This window comes from Calypte anna, chromosome 1 (assembly GCF_003957555.1).
Source record: "Calypte anna isolate BGI_N300 chromosome 1, bCalAnn1_v1.p, whole genome shotgun sequence".
Lineage (NCBI taxonomy): Eukaryota > Metazoa > Chordata > Aves > Apodiformes > Trochilidae > Calypte > Calypte anna.
This window is the reverse complement of record NC_044244.1, coordinates 12,821,734-12,849,433: the sequence shown is the minus strand read 5'-3', so window position 1 is coordinate 12,849,433 and position 27,700 is coordinate 12,821,734. Positions and strand designations below refer to the sequence as shown.

At 38.9% G+C, this 27,700-nt stretch overlaps 1 protein-coding gene across 1 annotated transcript in view; it reads left to right on the top strand.

Annotated features, from left to right (window-relative positions):
• Window positions 1-27,700, top strand: part of RELN (reelin) — a 270,920-nt gene that overhangs the window by 127,029 nt on the left and 116,191 nt on the right. Inside the window, exons 8-10 of the mRNA XM_030447325.1 lie at window positions 2,528-2,579; window positions 18,229-18,325; window positions 21,881-22,121. Coding sequence (XP_030303185.1) covers window positions 2,528-2,579; window positions 18,229-18,325; window positions 21,881-22,121 — 390 coding nt within the window. The remainder of the gene's footprint in view (window positions 1-2,527; window positions 2,580-18,228; window positions 18,326-21,880; window positions 22,122-27,700) is intronic.

The window sequence follows — 27,700 nt, the reverse complement described above, 5'->3', positions numbered from 1 at the left end:
AGTGCTTTGCAAAACTTTGCAAAAAGATTTTAATATGTCTAACACTTTTTTCTAAGGCATTATTGAAATTACTTATGACAGTCTTTTTAAAGTCTACATGAATACCTCTTCTGTGATAACTGATACATTTAATTTCTTGGTGATATGAGCCACAGAACATTGATAAAGAGATTCATTTTCAAATGAGAACTTGCACAACATAATTAATTGAATGTAAACTAATATAATAGGTACTCATAACTCAAGTCAGAAAGCTCTTTATTATCTGTCATAATAAATGTGATACCTAATGCTGAATAGATCCTGACAGAATGGACTTAAATAGGGATGAGACTCTATCTTTAAAAGAGTTATGGAAATACACCTTTCCTATTTTAGCTTAAAGACTGAAATTACCTGCTAGGAATATTCCAAAGTGAGGAAAACTGTATTTTAAATAAACATTATGTACAGATAAGGCCAAATTTTCAAGTAGTTTTTAAAGTTGATGATTGAGATAATTATAAAGCCTTGGGAAGCTGTTCCAGTGAATCCCTTAATTCACAGATCACTATAGCTGTGATGTATTTTCTAAGTTTCCATGTACTCATAGTCTTGTTATGAGCTAATTTGCAGTGCATTTCAGTGAAGGCCTCATTCTTTAATATTTATTAGAAATTCTCCTCTCTATGCCATATGCACATAGAAAAGAAACAAAACACACCAAAAATTCATGCCAGTCATGCAGTTCTCCATCCATTATTTTCAAAGGCATTGTTTCACAGATGCCTCAACACAGTGTATGCCAGCACCAGAAGCAGTCTGGTCTCTTTTGCTCTTCTGCACCATCATCTGTCCCCTCCCACTGGAGGCAATTAAAATTGTCTTTTTAATACTATTATAGTTAATGGGCTCTTGAAAGAATTAAGCATCTTCCAAGTCATTGAATGTAATCTTTACTTCAGTGCTGGATTTTTCAGAAAAGGACACTTCAGTGTCCATGAGCTCAAATGTTCATATAGATTTTGCTGATAACCACTTTTTAAATTCTCCTCTACTATCCAGTTTTCTCTACATCTCTCATATAAGCAAACTAGGATGATCATTCATGTCCTCTGGGTACTCCACTTGGAGCTGCCTCCATGCAGATTCCCAGCTCAACTCTGGCAGCCAAAGCCTGCTAACCCCAGAACCTTACATCTGGGGCTAGATTTGCTCAGAAGTTTGACTTCTCTGTGGCATATCCACAAGATGTTGTGGTGCATGGATGCAGAGCACAAAGAGCACATGCAGTGGCAGAGTCTGTGGCTGCTTTCATGGGAAATCCATGAATTATTGGTGTGTGGGGTCTGACACAGGAGGACAACACCAAGGTCTTGAAATCTGGGATGCAGGCATCACTGGCAAACATACCAGAGGAATTTATTTGAAGTGTTTGCTGTCCTTGCTCATCCAATCAGATGACTTTTTTTATGAATGTGTATACTTAGTGTCTGGCCAAGTCACACCTTTTTTCCTTTTCTCTTTTGATCTGATGTTGCCATTGCCCTTCAACTTGTACGTGTTTCCTTCTTCAATGTGCTTCTTAAAATATGCTTATAATGGTAAATGTTATCTTCTTGGGTCTTCTGCAAAAGTGAATGAATCAAACTTTGCATCTCCCCTTTTTGAGGTAACTCTTCAGTTGATCTTTCTGCTTGCTGAAATGTTCAATGATTTCTCAACTCTGACAAAATAATTGGATCAGGCAGTGGTTTTAGCAGTATTTTTAAGTCCAACTTTAAAAATTAATTGAAAATAAATATCCTATAGTGCTATTTTTCTTACCAAATTCTCAGGAAAAGAGTCCTAATATGAACTACTGAATTATGGGGGCATTTAAAGAAGGCAAAATGAAAGGTAACAAAGGAGAGTGACACTGAATACAGAGCAAGCTGTTTGGTGTTTTCTGCTTCCCTCTACATTGGCTGGATGTCCACAGTGTGTAGATGCTACTACAATATTTCATTGTATTTATTATAAACTATGCACTATCACCAAAATTTAGTTTTATTTCCGGATGAAGACTTAGGTTTTGTTATTCCCTCTTAATATTTCATTTGCTTATTTTAGGTTTATGTGGCATTATTTTAATTATTTATTCATAATCTATTTTAGTTTTTGTTCTCTACTGGGAGAAGTAGGTGCAAAACATTCTGTATATACAATTTTTTTACTAAGCTGACCAGGGAACACAGGGTTCACTTTTTCAATTTTCTGAACACTGGTCAAGGGCCAGTGTTTCACATAAATGTGCTCTGTTTGTAGCCAGGAAAGTAGTAAAAGAAAAAAAATTTCAGCTTTGACATATGATGAGGTATCAATAATCAAAATGACATAACAGGAATGTCCATGACCACTCAGCTTGAAAGGGTTGGCAGTTAATAGTTTTATGCACTGGAGATCTTGCTATCCAGGGAATTTTCATGCTTTCAAAGAAAAACAGATGATGGATTTATTGTTTTCTCATCTAACAGAACCTCTCTGCTGTTTGCTTTTGTTCTTGTAGACCACCACTGGCCTTAACACAACTACTGCATCTGTCCTTCAATTTTCCCTTGGTAAGTTTACCTCACTCCTTCACCCAAGAAAGTGTAAAAAGCCATTGTTGCAAAGGAAAATGGCCCTCAAGTTCAAGTTTATCTTTCTACTCAGTGCTACACTTGACATGATGAATTGAAAAAAGCTTTTAAAAACTGCATCCCATTTATTCATCTCCTAATCTAGAGCTCCTAATCTAAATTTTAGAAAGGAGCAACTCCAGTAGATACTCTGATAATGGGAGGTATGGTTTGGATTTTGTAATTTTTCCACTTATTTTATAACCTGGATAACATCATGATCACTTGCTCTTTCTCTGAAATGTGATTACTGTTTCTAAAAAAAAATTGACATTTTAAACCCTTGATACATTCCAAGTTATGGCTGGTTAGTGCTTTTCTTAACGCATCTGTACAAACAGAACAGATAAGGCAGACCAAAATTATATGCTGTTAAATTTGTATTATCAACAGCACTGTTGTACACTGTATTACTTAGAATGCCTGCTGTAAATTATTGCACATTTTCACTATGTAGTTGTGGCTACATATTATGGAAGCAATACTTTGGGCTGAGGTCAAACTGGTCAAATACTTCATTTGTTAACTCGTTTCTCAGTGTTCAAAATATGAAGGAAAAATGTTTTTATGATACAAATGTTTCAAAAAAAAATCAAACAAGAAATGTATCCTGATTCCTCTGTGGACCCCTGGATATATGATTCCAAATCATACTGCTATCTTTAAAAAAGTAATTCTCCAAGTATCTCAGCAGAGGTGTGATTAAACTCTGGAAATCTCAGCTGGAAATAAGAGCTATCAGGTAACTTGACAAGCAGCGTAATTTTTTCAATAGATTGGAAATCAAAATCCTAGAAGCCTCAGAAATACATCATTTAAATTTGTTTTTACCTAAAGTTTGTTTTTACCTAAAGTTGAGATCCTCATAACCTCTCACCCTGCAATTGACTGAAATGTCAATAGTTTTAAGGATTGGTATCTCTGCCTTTATTTTTCATTTCTGTTTTGAAAAATCTAGAAAAATGTATCCATTTCTAAACTGAATGATTGCACATATTTGGCATGTCCAACAAAAGCCAGCCTGGAGCTACCCTACAGTTTCATTTAGGCAGTGAAAGGGCAGCAGCTCACTTGATCAGCTAGGACATGACCCTTGCCCACAGAAGCCTTCCCACCCTTGGCTCTGCCCGGGGAGAGGGGACTTTTATCATGCTGCAGGTTAGAGATGGTGGAGGAACTTTGCTTTACAGGAAAATTTACAAAATTATTCTATGGATTATTCTTACATTAACCCAGCGTGGTGAACAGCAGGATAAACTGAATGTGTTGGTTGGTTAATGTTTGCTGTCTCAGCTCAGTCACTGATGTCTGCTGCAGGTCAACTGCAAGAAGGTGCGGGATCCCAGAAGCTTAAACATTAAACTTAAATAAAATGAGTGAAATTAAAGATTTCACTCATAGCTTTTGTTTCTATCAGCTAGGTAAGGTCAAGAACAGGCTGAGTAGGAAATACTCTATGTGGCAGGATTGTCATGAATGTATGGTAAGAATACCTTTAATCTGTGCCAGTAGGAACCAGTAAAACCCCCAGTATGACAGAGGGGGGAGAGGGGTGGGTGCGTATCTGAGTAAATCAAATTTCACTCTGTAGTTCAGAAGGTGTAACATTTCTTCATGTTCCTGTGTGGGGCTGAAACACATTGCAGGCTGGTTTTGTAGCTGATAAAAATCGGCATGAGCCGGGGGGACTGCTGCTGAGCTCAGCAGCACTTGGCTTTTGAATCATAAATCTAAACTAGGCATTTGCCAGCTTCCAGCTTATTCCCAAAAGTACTATTTAATCATAACCCTATTTAGGGATTCATCCAAGGGAATTGCCTTTTTTTAAAGAATGTTTAACACTTTCTATCAACCGTGGAATGGCTTAAGCTGTAATCTTCTGGGGGTATCTTTATATTAAATTCATCACATAGCTTTGGCCAGATTAAAGTCCGTACCCTTTGATTTCTGTCACCACTAATTATCAGAAGGAATTTTGTATTTGCAGGTATATAAGCAGATAAGAAGTGGAAAATTAAGCAAAAAAATATCCTGATTTCATTGTAAATACCAGATCCTTTTAAACTCTGTGGTCAGGAAGGGTAATACCCTAGTGAATTTTCCATAAATTGATATTCTGTGTAGTTTCCTTCATGTACCACCTTCAGTAGTCTTGCCCTTTAAAGGGCAACGGAGTTGAAAATGTGCACTGAAGATGAAGGCTTAATTAGGATGAAAAGGTAGTTAGAAAGACCTACCCAGCACACAGGACAACATTAATGTGCAAAATCCTATTCAAATGAGAGCAACTTGTCTGCCATGCAGCATCCGCTCAGAACCACTTGGAGCCAGTGGCATTGTCTTTCAATAGAGGCTGGGCTGATGTTTATGTTCATCCACTTTCTGTCCAAGCATGCAGAAAATCTCAGTTTCTTCAGATAGCTTAATCATCCATGACAGCATTTCTCCAAGAACAAATCCTGACATGTGAAAGACATAGTCTAGCAGTTTCCTTAATGTTCAGTGGGATTATTAATTGAGATATTTAAAGCAATGCCTCTGGGCTCTCTCAGGCCAGAACATCCAATACAACAGAATTTGGACCAGCAGAATATTACATCTCTAGACTCAACTGCCACACAGTGTCAGTCTGATTCATTACCTGAAACACTCTCCATTTCTCACTCCAAACCTCAAGGTTTTCCAATTAGCTACAGCCCTGGACTTCTCCAGAGATGAATATGATCTGTTACAGACGTAGGCCACTCTGATGGAAGGTGACAGTACTGAGAGATTAGCAACTGAGCTAAGCACAGAAGGGAGAGACCCGTGAAATCCCATAAGAAGAGGAAAGGCTTTGAGGGAGCAACACCAAGGTGTGGGGTGTGCAAGCAGCTCTACTGATGTGTTGTTCTTTGGGTGTCCTCTTCAAGCAAATGTTCCCATGGCTACAGAGCATGTGGGGAGTGCATGCTCTGCGTGGAACATTCAGTACTCTCAGGCTCTTTCCATCCCTCCTTCCTCCATGGTGCCTCTGAGTCACTCAGCCGAAGCTGAAGATGTTGTGATGAGTACCAAGACTGGGCCTGATGTCCAGGGCAGGTGCTGCTCAGAGTGCTGTGTGCCACAGTGTAAAAATTGTTATGGAAAATAAGGCATTACCTTGAAAAATTTTGTTCCCTATCTCTCCTAACTTCTTTATATTGGTACATCACTTTTGGCTGTTAAACAGTTGTTGAAACTGGGAATAACTTGGCAAGGAAAGTTCCCCCTCTTCAGCTTTGTTGTGTAAAACTCTCCTCTGAGAATAGGATAACTTTAACAGCGTTATGTACTGAATAAATACAAAACATTTGTAGGACAAGATACCAGTTTAAAATTGTATTCCCTTCAACTTTTATGCCATCATCACAGATCCTCTGTCATTACTAGAGCAAATTACCAATTCTCCCTCCCCCTTATTTCCTAAAAAAAAATAAATATAACCTCTCCCACCCCACACTATTTTATTTAAACCAGAATTCATTTGGGGGAAAAGTTTTAAGTTAAAAAATACCTTCTGAGAGGGAACATGTCTTCAGACATTTGGCACTACAGCTCCATTTTTCAAAGATCAAGCCATCAATCTTGAAACAAAGTAGCTAAAGGCCCAATTTTTTTTTTCCTTGGGGAAAAAGCTTGGGCTTGGACTCTCTCAAAAAATCATAATAGAGAACTTTTGGGAAATTTAGGTTCCCAAATCTACCCAATCTAACAGATTTGCTTTGGGTCAATCATTAGTCCCTAGTTTCAGTCAACCCAAAACTACCTTTCTAGGCAAGTACAAGATCTGTAGTTTTTTCAGTTTGATTCTAATAATTAGCTGTGTTTCCCTAATCCATTTTAGCTGGGTTGTGGTAATTTCATATGTGTAGTGTTGGCTTTGGTTTCATGCAAAAGAGAACTTGAAATTAAATGCAAAAGGTGCCACCCTAACAATGAAGCCTCTCAGCATCTCTTATCAGTTCTGAACACTGCTGGCTGATGCACTGGAACAGCACATTCTGACAGGGACAATTTACTTTCTTTTTCATTGAGATCTTGTGATGGAATGACTACTTCTATTTAAGCATCATTTAATTATGCTACAAAGAGCTACAGTGACCTTAAGAGAAAGCTAATATAAAAAGGAAAATGCAAAAATATGTAAAATATTATCTACCAATCAAGAAATGTGATGCAAAGCTTGAAATCCACTAGTGCCCATGCCCATATCATATCAAGAAAAGTTGGCTGTAATCTTTCGTTTGTTTTAAGCTTAATGCAGTCTTCTGAAAAGCCTTTATTTTAGCTTAGTGTTGATGATGCCAGAATTCCTGGTGTCTAGAAAAGGATGTACAGAAAGTCTACAGAAAGCTAAATGCTGCCCAGCACTTGTCCAGTTTTTATACTTAAGATTTAAAGTGACAAGACCATAGTGTGCTTGGAAAAGTTGGAGTCTTTGTTCACCATGATAAATGATACATCTTACAAGAATCTCAGTTGATGCACATAACTTTGCCAGTAATAAATATAATAGTAAAACCCTGTTCCTAAAGTTCTGGTGGACTCTGACAGTAGCACTGAGCTGGCAGAGAAGGTGATGCTCTATGAAAGCATTATTTGTTGTTAACATGAAAGATATTAAAGATACAGGATATCTTTATACAAGATATTGAATACAAGATATTGAAGATACAGGATGCATGAGTGAAGGATGCATGATCTTCAGTGACTGAACAACCAGCAGTGGTGGTTCTGGAAATTATTTGGGTATTTTTGCTGCTGGATCGTATGTTTGGTGACTGCTATTGCTATCAACCAGACATGAAATGAAGCAAAGCACGTATCTAGCACATCAGTCTTCATTAAAAACACAGCTTTCAGTGTGGATTATTAGTTATAGTTACTAATCTCAGAGCATGCTTTGTGATTTTTGCCAGATGGTCTCTGTCCTCTCAGGAAAATCCCTATAGCTATTGTAGAAAAGACAGGTCACTCATATTATGTTCTGCACATTGGTTGGTCTGGTGCCCAAAACATTTGGACCTTACCCACAGAGTAAGAACAACCCCTTTCTTCTGCTGCTTTTGGGGTAACTTCTTTCACATTGTTCAGTCTCTTCTCTGCCATCTGTTTCTGTTGCCTCTTCCATTGTTCCACTTTACTTTGTCTAAACATCCACCAGAAGACAAAGCTTACAGATTATTTATATTACAATATTTAAAAGGGGGAAAGCCCATAGGGTTCCATATGGATAAAACTAATTTATTACAATCACAAGCAATACCTACCTGCAGCTTTATCAGCCCCCCTTAATATCTTTCTAATCGAATGCTCTAGAGAGAATAAACATGTATCTATGGTTTTTAATATGGCTGAAATACTATTGAAGAAAGATACATATTGTTATTCAACTATTGAGGACTTTTTGGTGAGGATAAAACCTCACTAATTCATGGGGCAGAGGCATTGCTTGGGTGACTTTATTCCAGTGGTTACCCTTCTGTTTCTAATTTCTGTCTGCCCACAAAGGAGATAAATGGCAAACTTTATGCTTTTACAGGCATTAATGTTTCATAGACCTTCTACCATATATTCACAAAAAAACCCAGTAAAAAAATAGTAATTTCTCCAATCATGTGCAACACACTTTCCACTCTTGCAGCTTTGTTTTCTATTTGGTAGTCACCCTTATCTTCACTTCAAAGTTCTTGATCTTTTAAAATACATCAGACCACCATCTGTACCTAACTGAAGAGTAATTGTATTACCTGTGATGATTACCTTTGTATTTATACTGTCTTTTTCCTAGGAGGAAATAAGAACCAAGAACTTACATGTAGCTTAATTTATTTGCAGTCTATTTTTAATGCTGTCTGAGTTCACGGTTATCTGTAAGTGTAATGGAGAAAACTATTTAAAATACGCCACTGATAGCTTTTGATGAGCATATGAGTGAGGGTCATCGATTCGGATACAGATCTTTGACATAAGGGTTCCAAAAGGGTCTTCATGTCATGCCCTACCTCACCCTGAGGCATTGGGTTAGTGAATCATTAACCCAGCTGCTCTGTTACCTTTCCTGGACTACCAAAGTCGCTATGGTTTACATGAGAGCTTTTCTTCTCAGCAGACCCATGGGCTAAGGGGCTCTGATTTTTGTTGAAGACAAAGCACAGGCAGTGTTTATCACCTTTTGTAAAAATAACACACTTCTTTTCAGGCTTCTTGGTTTTTTCCTTTCCTTTTTTTTAGTGACAATTTAATTTAGTTACCAGTGTGAGTGTTGCAAAATTAAATTATAAAGGTAACTTATTGTGCAGATAATGAAAGTACTTCTTTTTTGCCCTCATGCATAGTCAGACTGTTGTTACTGTTGTTATTACTATACATCAGAATTGAACATGCCTTTTGGGTTGGCCCTTACCTGCCAAGCTTCTGTGCTTCAGAAAACATATTTCCTTCCCTGTTAACCCTATCAAATAGAAGACTGTGATGGACAAACAATAATCGGAAAAAAAAAAAAATTGTCCAATTGCATAAACAGTGTGTTTGATTCACTGACCTCCATGTATTTCTGTGCCAGCAATAGCAGTCCCTCTGGGCTGACCCATGAGTAGCATCTGGAGGGTTCTGCAGAGCATCTGCATAGAATGGTGATTCCTTCTCCTTCCCATCAGAAATGTCCCAGCTCCACTTCTCTCAGCCATGTGAACAGTGATGGCTGCATTTGGGCCCATGTAACAGTCTGAAGGCACTTATCATTTATGTGTCTGTCATGCTTTAATTTAGTTTCAGTGGCAGCTGTTACACTGACAGTACTGCTTTTGTGTCAACTATTTATCCTCTGCTTGGATTCAGACCACTCGATAGAAATTCATGCATCCAAACATGTTTTGTTAAATAGGCCTGAGCTTTGGCTGGGAGGAACCATTGCTGATCATCTTCTCCTAATTTCCAGTTTTCATTCGTCAGTTTTACAATTAGCAGAATCTATCAGATGACTGACAAATGCTGTAGTAGCCATTTCATGAGGTAGCAGTGGGATTGCCTTCACTAGAAATGAACAGAAAGAAGCAATTGCTATGAAAATTCCTGCATATGCCTCTGGAGAAATACCAAAGCGAAAAATAAGCTTTCTCAATTCAGCATGGAAGAGTATTTGATCTTTTAAGTCCCTCTCAATCTTGTTAGATGAACACAGAAAAACTCATAGAAGAACCTGTGGTGCCAAATGTTTTGGGTATATTGAGCCACTTCCTTCACCTGAGTCACCTGCATCAATGATTTCCTTCAATCACCAGAATTTCTCCTGTTCAGTTCCTTCCAGGAAGCACCAGGTTTGCTGTGGTTGCCTGGCACATCCACGCAGTCATATTGATAGTGGTACCAACAGGAAAGGTTGTGCAGTTCTGTGGGCCTGATGGCCACAGGACAGACAAATGATCTTGCATTAGGAAAATACGGAGCAGTTTTGAGCTGGCATGAGGTTCTAAGTGATTTAGTTGCCAGGAGACTGGCAAATAAAACTATGTTAGAATCCTGTCTGAACTGAGCTTAAATAATGGGCTAAACCATTTTTTTTTTACTAGAGATAAAGTACTAGGGCCCATAAGAAATTAAGATTATCAAACAAAGCTGATTGTTGCTATATGCAGATCCGGTCTTTTCTTAAGAATGAGAACAGGGTATTGAGTGTATCTGAAACTCCCAATTTGTTTTGTCCCTATTTCTGTCATATAACTTTGGGAAAAGCTTGAGAATTTAATGTCATTAAGTGCCAAAATGGGTGTTATTAACCATTCTGCATTTCTGCTTCTTCATTTCCCATTTTCCACCTGATAAAAACAAGACTGAGATTTTTGACTCTCCACCCAAATTGCCATTTGCCATTATTGCCTGACATGAAACCTACCAGTCTCACCTTCCTGGCAGAGGGGTCCTTTGTGTAGCTGTTAGGTTATAAATTGCAGCTCATGTGAAAGAATAAGACAGGGAAGTAGCATCATCTAGCACACTTCCCCTAGCATGTGGAAATGTTAGGTGGTCTTTATTGATTTTGCTGAATTATACAAGAGGGGCTGCCTAGATAATACCTAGATTGAGACCTGGGTTTAAAGTTAATGCCATGTTTGAAAGACATTTTAATGGCCTTGTGGCAAAATGATTTGTGTTGTTTTGGCTAGCCCAAGGTTACAGTAAAATATTGTCACTTCCATACCAGGGGCTTCTCTGCTGCTGTTAGGAATTAAAACGTGAGCATTACAGATTTATTATACAGAGAAAAGCAGGAAAGATAAAGAGAGCCTCAGGATCCTGAGCCAGGGCAGGTGGCCAAGCCACCGCCTCATGGTTGAACGCCAGCCATTACGGAATTGGTTGCTGCAAATAATAAATGCTGGATTACAGGCTGACTTTCATCTTAATCCTGCTCATATCATTGTATGAGGATAACACTTTTGTATGATTAAAATTGTCCCATTTTTAAATTAACCCAAACAACAAAGCATCTGCAGTTCCCAGGGTGGGGAGGGGGGTCGGGGAGGAACAGAGAAGCCCCGAGCTCAGCAAAACACTCCTGGGTCTCTATCTGCTGTGGGAGGGAGGGAGTTTCCATGAAAGCAAAAGCAGATAAAAATAGAAAAGCCCATTGGGAATTGCAAAAAAAAAAAAAAAAAAAAAAAAAGCTTTGGTCAAACCTGTTATTATCTCCCCACATATAAAGTCAAAAGCAGGCAATCAGTTTTACAAGGGCTTCAGAAAAGAGAAACACCTCAGTTCAGGACTTGGGTTGAGAAAAACATTTCCGTATTTTATTGGTGACAGGGAATTTTGCCAAAGCAGGCAAGGAAAGGACTTTCAAATATTCATATTCAAGACACCTCCTTTTACATCGCAGTTCTTGGGACTACTGTGTGCTTTATATTGTCTTCCTAGAACGGGCTGGCTGTAGGGATCTGAATAAAACATCATTTACCTTCCTGCAGTATTTTAATATCCTATCAGCACCTTATGGTGCTCATTTGCTTGTTATTGACCTTTGAAACTGACCCAGGCTCCTAAGAGTTAAACAAAACGTCTCTATTTATTGATATATATTAGTATACTACTGAACTACATCAAGTGTCAGATGCTATCATTTAAATTTTACTCATCTTCATTGGAAAGTCATCCTCCAACTTAGAGGATCTCCACATAAACTGACATTAAGCATTAAATGACAATAATGTTGAAGCATGCAATACAGGTGTATAAGTAGAAAATGCTTACTGAGCACTGGGTGTCCTACTTGGTCAGACATTCAAGAACCACTGTGAGAGGATTTCTGGGGAATTAATATTATTGTTTCAGTGGCTGTAATTACTGGATGTCCATAACACCCAGGTCTTAACAAGTTCACTCACTTTGCCTTCAGCAAGGTGCTCTATAGTGTGTTGGTACACTTAAGAACATGGTTAAATTTAGAAGCATTTCCTTATTTACTTGGCAGCATTACCCAAGCACATACCTGCTGATTGTATCTCATAAAGAGATGCTATAAATAGCTGAGCATCTTTACATCAGAATAAATTAGAAACTGGCATAAGGGAACTTCATTTTCTGCCTGGATTATTTTTTTTTACTGTTCACAGCATAAAAAGCAATGTGAACTGTGATCTGATTTTGTTCATTAGCAGAGAACAAATTTGTGTGAGCACAGGAAGCACATAGTATCTCTGAATATAAATAGAAAAAGAGGAAGTTGAGCCACAGAAGTATTTCCTCAGACTCCTCATCTAAAGGAAATGAGCTGCATTAATTAATAAAAAGTAGTTCACTGTCACTGGGAATCCTGGAGAGAGGTGGGTGGGAAGGGTCCATGGGAGGTCACCTTCTCCACTGCACCTCCTACACTTCAACCAGAGCCACCCTCTGGGCCAGGGCATCTTAGCCAGGGGCACCCTGTTTACTCAGAATTTCACCCCTAATTAATTTATACAACTTAATTTCTGAAGTGTTGCTGATTGTTTTTTATCCAGTGTATTTACTAGTTATTCTCTCATCTCTCACAGTTTTATGATGGAGGCTTTTAGCGTATTTGTCAACCATTTACTTTGATTTATATTGCAACTACCCAGCATTTCCAAAATGAAACAACAGCCTAAAGCTGCCAGTGGAACAAAAGCTGGCTGCTCTCTGAAATGTCCTGAAAATAAGCAGCTGAGACTTTGCATTTCAAAATTCATGATTCTCACTAGAGCTAAAATAGATAGGAACTTTTCCAAAAGCAAACACCATTGACATTTTTTTTTTTTTTAGTGTCAGGTGTTAATTTCAGATTGTCAGAAAATACACAGGAGCATAGATAGTTAAAATCCTCTGTTTTGCAAGGGAGGTAAAAAAGTAACCAGCAGCAAAAATACTTAATGATTTCCATGAAAATATAGACTAAAATTGCAAAATAGAATGCAGTTCTTACACTTTTTAATTTTCACATTTTACATGTAAAATATTTATTTGTATTCTGAACTTGCTCTACTATCAAAGACATACTTTTTAAAAAATAGTCTAAAGATCTAAAAAATGTTATCATTAAAATCATGCTTATAGCTAAATTCAAAGTTTTAGCTTCAAGGAAAAATTAAAATGATTTTGTGAACTTCTTCAGAAGAAATTTTCCAGTGCAGAATGGGATGAACAGTGAGTTCCACGTTTTTGTACCAGTGCTTCTGATATATGCAGCACAAACTCCTCCATCTTTGAATATGCTTAAAATCATCTGGTTCTTGGTTAGAAATCACTATAAACATAGACCTAAAAAAAAAGACATTGTCATCTGTAGAGTATTCATTATATCTGACGGTATGGTTCATTAATTTGGAAAAAACTATTAGCAGACTATCCAAATTTGACCATTAGTAATTTATACTATCCAGTTTGGCTTAATTCAAGTGATATCAGCAAATCATAATCCTTAGCAAACACTAATCATTATTCATTACATTAGCAAAATGAATAAAACAATCTTCTAGAATTAGATAAATGTGATTCTGTTCAGCTCCCTTTTGGTTTTAGGCTGCAGTCAGGACACCATTCAAACCCTTCTGCAGTTTCTGTGACTTTTCCTTGTGCAGTTCCACATTAGACACATTCTCCTTAAAGCCAGCATTAGAGATCTCATCTGCTTATCCACAGAAGCACTTGCAGGAACTATCAAGAGGTTGTCAAGAGGCGGAGGACGTCACAGTCTATAAGGAACAAAATATTGCTTCCCTTGCAGATGGCACCCAGTTTTATCTCAGCAAAACACCAGTTCTAATCAATGCTGTTAAGAAATCTTAGAGACCAACAGCCATATGACTCAGATTTCTGTAAATCTGACACAGTTGGAGGCAAAGCCCTAGTGAGAATTAATTTTGCCTGCCATTGTCAGCCTAGATACGAATTACTGAATACCTGGGTTCAAATATCTGATACAAAGTGCCTTCATAACATCTCTCCTGAAATATTGTGCTCTTAGTTCTTCTACCTATGTGCTGCTTTAAAAAATAAGGTGGGTAAATTAGATGGAATTGAATGAAACCAAAATCAGTGTAGTAAGACTTACAAAAAAAAAAGGCAACTGTATCAGCAGGACATGTTGCAGGTTGCTGGTGCCAGTCAAGTCGTGACTAAGGGTTAGCAATCCTCTGAAATAAGCTGCAAAGCAATTGAGAAGCATACTTCTGTTTCCCCTTTTTAGTTTTTCCTGTTAGAAATTTAAAAGCAGCAGTGAGGAGCTGTTTAGCCTGCCCATGCTCTGCCAGCCAAACCCACCCCTGTTACATCATTGTCTGGATTAAACTTTGAGCAAATTTTATTTTATTGAAATTTGCCCTGGAGCAAAATCCCAGCATGTGAAGCACAAGCCAAATAGATTTTGCTACAGAATATTCAGTATATGAAAATAACTGCTTTATAACAGAAACTGCTCATTGGTTTTGATAACAGGCAAAATTGCTGTCTGAACTTCAAATGTATCTTTAAAATTAATTCCATGAAGGTTGTCCTTACTTTAGCTTTTTTTCAAAAGTTTTACAAGTCAGTGAACTTCAGCTGGAAGCCTCTCAAAAAAGGTAAAATCAATACAAATGAGAAAAATACTTTGTCCATGAAACCCAAGGACAAGCTGGCCTGAACATAGATAAAGAAATAATTCATCTATTTTTTGTTGGGGGTGGTTTGGTCCCCCCATCACTCAGAGAGTTACATTGAAAGCATAATCCTAACTCTTAGATTTAGCTGGCAATAACTTCACCAAAGCACCAGGTTTGCTGTGACATACTTGGCTTAAGAAAAAAGCAGCATTATTCTCTAATGCAGTAACTTACAAACGGAGACTTCTTTGTGGTAATCATTTTGCCTTATCCATTTTATTACCTGTTCTCCTGGCTAATTCAAAACCTTGGCATTCTTGATTTAAAACAACCCTATTCTAGTCTCCTTCAAAACGTTTTATGTTATCTCATACAACTTTTTCTTTGGAGGACGGGAGGGTATGAAGATTTACAGCATGACATCCTGCCCCTACTGCTCTGCTCAGAGCTGACAAAGTTGTTTATTCCCATCTCCAGAAGCAGTGGGAAGGACACCTCCCTGCCCCATATGAATTTTTATTCAGTTCCTGGTATGTTACTATTTAAATTTTCATCATTTGCCTGCAAAGTCAGAGTATAGCTTTGCTGGTCAAGGTAGAGGCAAACAGCCAAACTGCAGATTTCTACAGAAATAAGACTTTAAATAATCCTAGTTTAGGGTTAGTGAAATAATAGTAATATGGAGTAATTGTATTAAGTAAAAATGAAAGGAATATGGAAAACTAGACTAAAAGCCAGTGGCTTTCAGGCCTCTGTCCTGGAGTGCAGCTGTGTGTTCACCTGCCTCCATTTCCTTGGGAAGAAAATATATGCTAGTACAAATATTGGTTTTGTAAAAGATGTAAGCACCAGATGCATGTTCTTCTTGTATATTTAAAAATGATGGTTCCAATTACAAAGAATAAGGTCTTATCCTTGCTGATGATTCTTTCAAATGGGTGAGTTTCATTCTTTTTTTTAGGGGTTCAAGTTTTACAGAATTAAATAATCTTGCTATCTTATCACACACATTTGTCTTCACAGATAGTAGCTTCTACTTGCACTGACCTTTCTAATCTTAATACAGCCTGTTTTGTTTATGAAAATAATAAAATCCATCACTTCTCTTTTCAATCTATCTCCATTGCTCGCTTTCCAATAACAAAAGTGAAATACCACATCTATCTTGCAAAGCCCTTTTTCAGTGGCCCTTTCTTTTAAGTGATAACTTTGATTTTCATTTCTTAGTTTGAGGGTGTTCAGATTTAACAGACACCACTTTTTGTACTGATTGTACTGATTAGGAACACTCATTTCCAATCATCTTTTCAGTGTAGACAGCAAATATCATCTTCTCCCCCTTTTTAGCAGGATATTTTTACTTGTTGGCTTTGTTTAAGAGCACTGTGCCAAAAGTTGATTGCAACAATAACCAAAAGGGCACATGTTAAAAAATCTATATTGCTGGTCATTTTTACTGTTTATGTTCATTTAATTTCTGTCTTAACAGAAAATTCAGTATGTTGCTGTTTTGCCTCACAGCTTCTGGCCATCCAGAGTGCTTAAACGGGATGGAATTAATTGATTTTTGAACTGAATTCCTCTGAAATAAAAGTAAAATAAAATTTAAAAAACCAACCAAACAAAAACACAAACAAAAAACCCTCGTGTGATTAAGGATTGGAACTCCTAAATGCCAGAGAAGTAGAAACTGACAGCAGATGTCACTCAGCAAAGGAGGCAATCTCAGCAGATGGGAAATATGAAATGTAAAGGCTTTTCCTGACATCATTTGGTTTTAATATGATAGAAATAAAATGCCTTGTCAGTAAAATATAACCAGACAGTTGCTTTGTAGTCATTTTGGGTACATGGTTGGTAATTCAAAGTCCTGCTGCCTTTGCAGTATTAATTATTCTGTGGCTCGTTACAGCAAGAATACAGCAAGAATGTCAGAGCAGCTGAATATACCCCATGCAGCTGGAGCAGCTCGGAAGTATCTGCTCCTCCATGTACAATTTAACGTTTGCAAAAGATAGGAGAAAGCAACTTTGTGGTCATTTCCAGGATGCTAGTGGAAATGACAAAATATAGAGTTGGGAATTCATTCATATTTTGGTGTGGTTTTCCCCCTGCAGTGGTATGTGTTGTGTATCTCATGGTAGAAGCAATTCTGGAGATCTGAGAGCTGCAAACATGAACTGCCTTGTGGGAGCTGAGGCTGGGAGCACTGCACTTCATGACATATGTTCCCATTAAAATGTGTAAACGGTCCTCTTGTCCAAGTGGTTAACACCTTTTTAATCAGGCCAGATATTTCATTACAAAAATAAGTACCTCAAGCTGGAAAGTTATACTGCTTTATGCTCAGCAGATATCAGTCTACATATATTTCCACACATATATACACAATTTTTGGTGTGACCAAATGTATATGATGCACACATAAGCATAACATACTACTTGTGGCATCCTGATGTGATCAGAGGTGCTGTTCAGTTGAATGTGGAAGGCAGAGGATGTCTGCTGCTTCAAATCTATTTCAACTTGCTTATGAAGCAGAAATTTTGATCTTTGGCGAACAGGTCAGGATTTGTCTGTTTCGCTGTGTGTTGAATTTTTTGAGATGGGTGAATTATCTGTCTGTGGAAGGACAGTATTTTTGGTGTATTTAATTACCACTCAGGTTCTTTATCGTGTTTTCTTGGTTGAATTTTGCACTTCAGTTTTTGTTATTTTGACTGTTCCCTTTATTAATTGTTAAGCTCATCTTTTGTGACAACACCCAGAAGGCACCCTTTTATAAATCAAAAATAAATATATTACCCTACCTTGCAGAGGTGCCATAAGGCATAATTAGTTCATTTTGCAAACTGTTCTGAGATTCCCAGATCAGCATCGAATGTTTATTATTAATTATAGGCTGTAGTTTGTATATTGGATGACTTCTTAATTTAATTCTCTTCAGGCACCCTTAAAATGACTAATTTTCTAATGTCTTTATTCTTCTAAACTCCTAAAGCACATTTGCTCTTGGCTCAAGTAATTCTGTATACATATTCCTATCACTTACTGCATTATTAATTATGGAACTATGTTTTTCTACATAGTAATGAAAAAAACAGTCTTTTACTATTTTCCCTATGAATTCCACTATGTCTAATAAGAAGGTTTTGTTTAAACAGTATATGTTGTCTTCTTTTCCTGCAGTGGGGGGTGCTTAGTAATTTACTTGGCTTCCCCTGGGAAATTTGCAGAGATTACATGGCACTGCTGTGATTTATCATTTCTACTTTATTTCTGACTCATAAAGCATGCATTATTTTGTGTTTACCTTCAGCAACAGATCACAGGAAATTTCATCATAAATCAAAGCGCTTTAAAATCAGGAGAAGTGGGGATGTGACAAAGGCACAGTCAGCAACTGTGGTTACTGGAGGATCATTTATTGCTTCATTGTGGTGTAACCTTTCTCATTTTATTGCTTTTCCCAGGATCGGGTTCATGTCGCTTCAGTTACTCTGATCCCAGCATCACCGTGTCCTACAGTAAGAACAGTTCTGCAGATTGGACTCAGCTGGAGAAAATTAGGTTTGTTACAGCTTTTTAATCATTTTCATGCTTTCTGGCTGAGCAGGTGGTGTTTAAATTTGGCTCTTTAAAAACTTGTTTTAATTGTTAACTTTTCAGTTCTTGATTGTTCAACACGATAAGAGATGAGAGGTGAAATTATCATCCCTGAAGCTACTTTCAGAATTGCCACTGGGTTTTGTAGATCACAGATTTCATCGACTGGTTATTTGGGAGCCAAGGTAGAGAATGACTGAAGAGTTAAAATGTCAGTCCAACAACCAGCACGTTTGGGTATCTGAAAACCCAAAACTTTGATGACTTTTGCATTTTAGTGATCACTCATAATGTTAGTAAGAGCCATAATTTATAGTGTTAAAAGTTTTGCTAGCATAAAATATTCAATAAAAATAGTTTATAGCTTGGTATGAACACCTGGTTCCTAGCACTCTTATAATAACAAGATTATGGTGAATTATGCCATGGTTTTAAACAAACTGGTTTACGTGCAAGTGCAAAGGATTGTGAATGGTGGTTAAAAAATCTTTTCCCTTTGAAGGGAAATTTGCTGTTAGAGATGGATTATTCTAAGAAAGCAGAACCAATATTTTCTTAAATAATATTAGGAAAGGTATTTTGTGCATTGGCACAGAGGTGTATTACAAATACATACATAGTGGTACAGGTTCAACAGTGGAAGAAAAAATGCAGTTCATATGTGATATCCTCAAAGCATCTCAGTCCACCTTCTAGCATTACCACAGTGCCTGTGACACAAATCTTATTTGCTTGAGTCTTTTTGCAGTCCATTGAGATAATTTGCAGATCAAAAGGCTACTTAATTTCTGAGGAGTAAACTGACCTATAGCTGCAAGACTGGATTTCAGTATCTCATCCCGCCAAGGATTTCATTAACAGAGGCACAAATTATGAACAATTTTAGTAAAACAAATGGTGCTAATTCTTATCTCAGAAAAATATGAAGGAAGAGTAACTTCACTGAAGCCTCTGGAGTTGCTTCAGAGTAACCACCCAATAACTTTTGTTTTTCTCACATTGATGCAGAATCACACACCTAGTCCATAACATCAGTGAGGTGACCCTCATAGCTCCATAAGCCAGGAAACGCAAGAGATGTGATGCTGCAAACACAAACCCTTGAAAACACATTTTTTTGAGGATAATACATATACATTTGTCACGGTTTAACACTGACCTGGCAATTAAACCGAGTAACAGACGCTCTCTATTAATCTCTCTCTCCTCCTTGATAAAGAATGGAGAGAGAATAAGGGAGAGAGACTTATGGGTTGGAAACTAAACCACACAACTTTAATGAAACAGTAATGATAAATAGGAAAAATTACTAAATATAGACAAATATACAGGAAAATGGAAACCACATTCCTCCCCCCTTTTCCCCCAATAACTCTCACGTCACCACCGAGGCTGTAGGGCAGCCCTGGGAAAGTCCAGGCTGGACTCCTGGAGTCGGCAGCAGTCGGGAACTGGAGGCAGGAACACACAGATATGGGCTGGCATGGAACCACAGGCAGATGAACGGACGGAATCCTTCCAAGGTGCCGGGTGAAGGAAGGGAAGCAGGAAAGGCAGGAAGGACAGGCAGCTGGAAGCAGGAAATCATAGCTTGGCCCTCGTGATCCCTCAAATTTATACTGAGTGTGACGTATATGGGATGTAATATTCTGTTTGGTCAATTCTGGCATCTATCTTTTCCGTTTCTCCCCAAAGGAGGGCTGCAGGTGGGATCTCTTTACTCCTTCTGGAGGGTAAAAGTTTTCCTCAGAGCTGAGCAGTGTCCTTGGCTCTGCATACCAGTCTCTAGCTGTAACTATAAACATCAAGTGTTATCAGTCCTAGAAGCACACACTGTCTGAGAAACTTGCTGTTAATTTCAGCAAGTGCAACTACTTACAAGAGACTTAGCTAAAAGCAAAAGTACAAGACAGAAAATCACCTTTATCCTGGCCCAAACCAGGACAACATTTAGATGTGTGTTGCTTTATCTTTGACTGCTGGAGCCAGCGGTAGAAAATAGGTCAGTAGAGCAATGTAGTACAAAGTGGAGACAATAAATGGTGAAAGGATGCTCATTTCTCCCGTGGTCCATTTGAATTGCAGGATTTATTTGAATGTGCTTCAGCTACTTTCACTGCACTACATACAGCTTCAGGGAATGGTGGGAGAACTGGGGAGAGGTGAGACAGGATAGAAGGGAACGTGGTATTTTGGTGTGCCCTGGCCTAGTGTCTTGGTGGTATTTCAGCTCTGGACTCCAGGGAGGGAGGAGGATCTCTCAAGGAGGGTGGGTGCCATGTGTGGCCTTAGGGAGAAGTGAGGGCAGCACCTCTGAGGAGCCCTGCAGTGTCAGAGATAACATTTAGCAAGCTCAGGGCAATTTGTGGGGGCAGGTTCTGGGTTTGAATATGGGCCAAATACACTTGCTTTTCAGCACTTCTCTGTTCTCTAATGTTTTGCTTTACAAAGAGAAGTTCTTCTCTTTTCTACTATATAAGCAAGCTGTTGTTGGTCTCTTTATTTTTTTTTCTAAACTCTCTGGATTGCCTCTGACAAACTATATCCGCACCAAGACACCATTACCAGTGCAGAGTAATTGCTGAGTAGTTGACTCCTGCAAACCTTGGCTTTGTACCTACTTCCAGCCTGAGGTTTGAATGTAGCTAATCCCCTCCCTGCTGGAGGTCTAAAAACGCCAAACCAGTATTTCTCAGCATTCCTCTTTTGTACACAGAGCTCAGTCCTTTCATTGCCAGTAGCAATGCAAAGACAGTCACCCAGAGCTCAGGGTGAACCTCAGTCCTTTCACAGCTTTTAGGACATCTTTGAGAAGCAGAGTTCAAGGCCCTGATCTAATACTAATACAAGGCCCTAATACTCTAGGTTGGCCTCTCCCCACATTTTACATTTTCAGCAGCAAGAGGGAGGACAAGTGAGTTTTTCTTCTGTATTGTTTTTGAAGCAGAACATGAAAAGAGAGGCAAGCTGGCCCTTCCCAAGAATTAGCCTGACAGCAGGGGTGTGGGATTGGGAGGACACATTTATGAGAGAAATTCCTAGCTTTTCCCTCCATCCATTCTGCTTTATCTGGATCTACAAGGGACTGATACTCCAGAATTCTGGAGTTCCTTTTGGTGAAAGTTTTTTTTGTAAAATGCTTTTTTTTTTAACATTTCCTTTTGGCCAAACCTGCAAAATGCCTGGCAATGCCCAGTCACCTATAAGCTGTGACAGTCATTGATTAGGAATATTGCCCTGCTCTTTCTTTCTGCTCTCCAAATGTCTGCATTGATCTGTTATTTATTGCCTTAGCCCGCACTTGCTTTGAAGCCAGGCTGTCTGTTCAAGCTGTGTGTGTGCTGCCTGGCACAGTGGGACTCTGCCTCAGGGCAGGTATTTCTGATCTTCGTAGAAGATTTATCTGCATACAGGGGATGTCAGCACAACTGTGCCACACCTGGTAAATGTGTTAAATGAGGGGAAAATGTTCCTGTCTGTGTCTTAAATTTGGTTTAATTCCATATAATTGTTTTTCAGCGCTCCTTCCAACGTCAGCACAATCATCCACATCTTGTACCTTCCTGAAGATGCAAAAGGGGAGAACGTCCATTTTCAGTGGAAGCAGGATTATGTTCACCCTGGAGATGTGTATGAAGCCTGTTGGGCACTGGACAACATCCTTATCATAAATGCTGCTCACAGAAAAGTTGTGTTAGAAGATAATCTCGATCCTGTGGATACTGGCAACTGGCTTTTCTTTCCTGGGGCCACAGTTAAGGTTGGTTTGATTTTCCATGGCTTAATGTTATTATTCTTGTATGTAGAAGAAGACAGTAGCATCTAACCAAAACCTGAGCACACAAGGGTGTTTAGACCATTCCATCTTCTTCTAGAATTAGGCTCTTTTTTATTTTGTTTTTATCTCTTCTCTGTCCCCCTGGGGCTTTCTAGAACAATGCAATTTCTCTGCCATGACCAAAATCAAATGACAGTTTATTCTGTCATGTCAAAGATCATGTAACAGAATATGGGAAACAGCTTCCTTTTAGCAAAACAGTGCAATTTTTGAAACAAATTCAAGTTTCTCTACTGGATATTTTGAAATCTACCTGTTTGTTTATCTCATTGTTCAGCTACTACTACTTGCTTCCTCACAAACTACCACAAAAAACTAATTTCCCACTTTTTCTGACAGTGCATATCACCTTTTCATTGCAGCATGCATTCAGGCAGTGGCTGCTCCTTAAAAGTGTCTTTTTAAGTAACATTACTTTTGGATATATGAGATCCAGCAAGATCATAAACCTCTGGAGAAGCTCTAAGGAGTCCTGCAAAATCTCTGTGCACAAAGTTCCTTCAAATGCATAATTGTTCAACATCAGGAAATCACTTGAATTCTTGCTTTCTATGTTTCCAAGCAGCCAGAAGTTTAACAGCAGAAGACTTTCTGTTTTCATCCTATTTTTCATTCACAAAATAAGGCAGTTTTGAGGTTGGGGTTCGTTTACAATGCTGGTAATGGTTTTGGCAATTGCACAGGAAACAGATGTCAAATACTGAGAGCAGTAAGAGACTGGTTATGGCCTCATCCTTTTCCCACAGAACCTGATATGAATGGCCTCATATTAATATTTTTAGAAAGAAATGTTCCCACTAATCTACTCATTGTACTTGCATATTGACTTTTTTTTTACTTCAGTAAGACCATTTAATCTACAATGACCAAGCTTTTCTATGAAATTTTAGAATTAAAGACTATTCTGAATACTTAATGAAGTAATTTCTGTGATCAGTTCACATTTGTTGTACTTAGTAGTAGTCTTATCTCTGCATTTTAAAATCCAGCCCACACAAGTGAAGTTGTGAAAGCAAAGCAAGGATTCATGTGCTACAGGCATAGTTGTTTCTCAGCTGGCCAAGCCTAAAAACTTCCTACATCTTCTGAGACATGCACAAACAGTATCTAAACTTTTCCAAATAAACCTCTTTTTTTGTTGTTTTTTTGGTTTTTAGATTGGTTGAGTTTGGTTTTGGTTGGTTGTTTAGCAAAACTCAGGCAGCTTATTTCAATACACAACTCTGGTTAAATGACAAACAAAGGACCGAAACTCGGAGGTCACTTAGTGCTTCTAGACAGAAATTCTCTACAAGCACAAACCTTGTATGAGAAATCAGTGAGGATCCACCAGCCTCCCACTCTTCTAAGGCCATCTTCTGCTTTAGGGAGACGTGAAACACGCTTGTGTCTGGTCCCAGCTGACATTTGGTATGTGTAGACACTTACAACCAGGTTAAGGCAATGTGGAAGGCTGTGGTGTAGCCAGACTGGATTAATCATAGAAATATAGAATGGCTTGGGTTAGACTGGACCTTAAAGATCATCTAGATCCATCTATCCATCCCTCCTGTCATGGGCAGGGAGACCTACCATGAGACCTGGCCTTGAATACTGCCAGGGATGGGACTTCCACTACATCCCTGGGCAACCCATTCAAGTGTCTTACCACCCTTGTAGTAAAGAATTTCATCCTAATATCTAATCTAAATCTCCCTTCTTCAAGTTTTAAACCGTTTCTTCTTGTCCTGTCTCTAAACGCCTCTGCAAAAAGCCCTACCCCAGCTTTCTTGTAGGCCCTCTTCAGGTACTAGAAAGCCACTATAAGGTCACCTCAGAGCCTCCTTTTCTTCAGGCTGAACAACCCCAACTTCCTCAGCCTGTCTTCATAGGGGAGGTTGTCACAGGCCAGTGTAACATTAAAATTTATTTTGTTCTGGATCCGCAAGACAAAGTCCAACCGTTGAAGATCAGGTGCAAGCAGAAGCTTTTATTTGACAATTGACACAATTATCTCATCCCAGGCCTCACCCCTGTTCTGCTTTGGCCAGGCCAGGTCTATTAGCATCAGAGCCATTGCTCTGATGCAAACGGGCTCACCTGGAGGGGGGGACTTCCTTCCAAAGGCTGTCATCTTATCTCTTTCCAGGTACCACTCCCCGCTCCATTCCAGCCACCTCAGCCATGTACATGAGCACACATCCTCCACGCTGCCCAGGCCTGGAGGGACATCCCAGCACTGAAGGCCAGCCCTCAGAAAAGGGGCTTTCTGAGCATCACCCTCTGCTCAGCTCTGGCCAGGCCAGGTACATTAGCATCTTCCTCCGCCCTAGCCAGGGCTATTCACTTTAGAATTGTCCTTTTGAGGCAAATCCCAATCAGTGAGATCAGCAGACTCTCACAGAGGTGCTCCAGCCCTCTGATGATTTTAGTGGCCCTTCTCTGGACATATTCAAGAAGCTCTGTGTCCTTCTTATGCTGGGGACTCCAGAACTGGACACAGCACTCCAGGTGGGGTCTCACAAGAGCAGAGTAGAGAGGGAGAATCACTTTCCTTGACTGTCTGTCTGTGCTTCTCTGATGCAGCCCAGGACATGGTTGGATTTCTGGGCTGCAGGCACCCATTGATGGCTCATGTTGAGCTTCTGGTCCACCATCACCCCCAAGTCCTTTTCCTCAGGACTGCCCTCAGTCCTTTCTACTCCCAGCCCATATTTATGCATGGGATTGCCTCGACCCAGGTGCAGAACTTTGCACTTGTCCTTGTTGAACTTCATGCAGTTTGCATGAGCCCACTTCTCAATCCTGTCAAGGTCCCTCTGGATGGCATCCCTTCCCTCCAGCATGTTGACTTCACCACACCGTTTGGTGTCATCAGCAAACTTGTTGAGAGTGCATTCAATTCCACTGTCCATGATAGCCAACAAGGATGTTAAATAGCACTGGTCCAAGTACCAACCCTTGAGGACCACTCGTTACATGTCTGCATTTGGACACTGAGCCATTGATCACAACTCTTTGGGTGAAACCAGCCAGCCAGTTCCTTACCCACTGAGTGGTCCATCAGTTGAATCCATATCATTCCAGTTTGGAGACCAGGATGTCATGCAGGACAGTGTTGAATGTTTTGCACATTTTGACCCCATGACACAAGGCCACCAAATCAGTCAGGCAGGACTTGCCCTTAGTGAAGACTTGTTGGCTGTCACCATTCATCCCTTTGTTATTTGCATTCCTTAGCACTGACTTCAGGAGGAAGGCTGTGGCTGACAGAGTTTTTATTCTTCCTGGGACCCTGTAGTTATTTCAAACATTTTCAGTATATCTAGATAGAACACTTCCATGCTCAAAGTTGATTTTTAAGGTTTCTGTCCCAGTTTTCCTCAAATTTTCAGGAACAATCTTGCCAAATATAATTTGAACAAATTTTGAAATGTGAATTTCATGTTATGTCAAAAGTAAAAATTTAAATTGGGTCAAGATTTACATCAGATTCAGTATAGACCCTGTCATAGCATTATAACACCAAGAACAATTTTTTTTTGACAAAGTTTTTATGCTTTTCAGGTTTGGAACATTATGTAAAACTTACAAAAACTTTTAATATTTTCATATAAAAGAATATCATAGCTCTAATCTTAGTTCATCACAAAGACATTATATTTTGTATAAATAGAAAGGTGAGAATCCTTGTACGTTGTGTTAATGACATTACATCTCATTTTAAATACAACCTCACCAGCTATCTCTGTTCCAAGCAGCATTTCCCAGCAGTCAGTAACTTTGGGCAGTGCAGTAGCTGAATGACAGCAGCAATGGGTGGTACACGTTCACAGGATTCCTCATACTTTTGATGCTCTCAGAATGCAAGAGTTCACAGAAACTGGGGGAAGCCTTTGTGAGATTTTTTTCCATCATGGCCAGAGGCATTGGCCTGCAGAATAACGTTGGAGAAACCCTGACAATAGTGCAGGGATACCTTGCATCAAAGATAATTATAGTTATGTTTTGGGTTTTGGTTTGGTTTTTTTTTTCCCTACAATGCCTTTTTCTTCCCAGACATTTAAAATTTGCTAAATAGTCCTGATTTCTGTTCAGGAAGTCTATATTCCAATTATAAATTTTTACTAAGGGATCAACAAATGTCATTGCTATTTTGTAACTCTCACCTACATGCTTTTTAAAGAAGTTTCCATACTCACAGTCTATCACTGTGCCAAACTCTATTTGAAGCTGATGAGACCTTTTCCCTGCCATACAAGCCTATTTGTGTCATACAAGTTTCAACACATATTCTTCTGGTCTCTGCCATTTAAGATTTTAGATAAACAAGTCTTAAAAGATCTTTCTTGAAGTTTGTTTTAACTTCTTTACTGACTTCCTTCACTGTTTTTCTGTGTGGGTTTGACAGTGACAGTGAACAGTCACATTTCTGGATGTTATTTGTGGTCTAACTCAGCTTTGATTAATATACACAAAAGTTTGAGTCAGTTCTTTCCATAAATTGTGCCATACAGATAAGTAATTTCATTAAAAAAACAAACCAAAACATACTAACAAAAAATCTTTCTAAAGTTCTTTGATTTAGTGGGGTTATATTCTGTATTTATTCTCTCCTGGTTTTCACCTTTCACCACCCAGACTGATTGATACACCATATTTCTCAGGTGGAAGGTTAGTACCAGCCTGAGATAGCTCATCAAGCTGGCAGTCAGAACTGAAAGAAGAAGAGAAGCCACAATCTTATTTTTTATAGAAAAGGACTAGAACAGTCTTTCTATTTGTGTTTACTTTTTCCCTGTTAACTTTTGGACACCCCCAGTATGCATTGCTCATATGGTGAAACCTTCTGCCTTGGAGGCTCTGTGGCACATCCAGCATACAAAATGAAGCAAACGAGGGTACGAGCACAAGCCCATGATCTTGCACACATGAGCAGTTATAACACCCCCTTTTTTGGTTTTGGCCTGTACATTCTCCCAGGCATTATCTTCAAAGGATGGACAGTGATGGATGGGCCAGGGAGTGTTTCCAGTACATGGCAGGGATGACTCCACTCTTCTGGGAGGAGAGCATTTGCCCAGGTGGATGCAAACTCTGCTGTGTCAATTGCTGTCAAGGCCAGAGAGTGTTCGCTGGCTTAATCCAGTTACCATTATGGTCCTAGCACATTAGAAAAGCTCAACTCACCCATCCTTTTAGCCATCCCAAAACTTCTAAGGGAATTCTTATTAAATATCATCTTGTTGCCTTAGTGAGTTACTCTGTTAATAAAGATAGGCATTAGGATATGATTCGTTGGTAGTTAAATGTTAGATGCATGGTAGATAAATGTTGGTAGAATGTTGCTGTTGTGGTTCAGCAAGTTCATTCCCAACAGTTGCTCAGGAGGTAGCTTTCAGAATTGCTTGTTATACTTAGTACATGCACTTGTTGGGTGATTATCAAGTTGCAAAGAAAGTATTTTTTTTTCTGTAGACAAATTAGTTTTATAGTATTTTAGGTCTACTAAAAAACCCAGC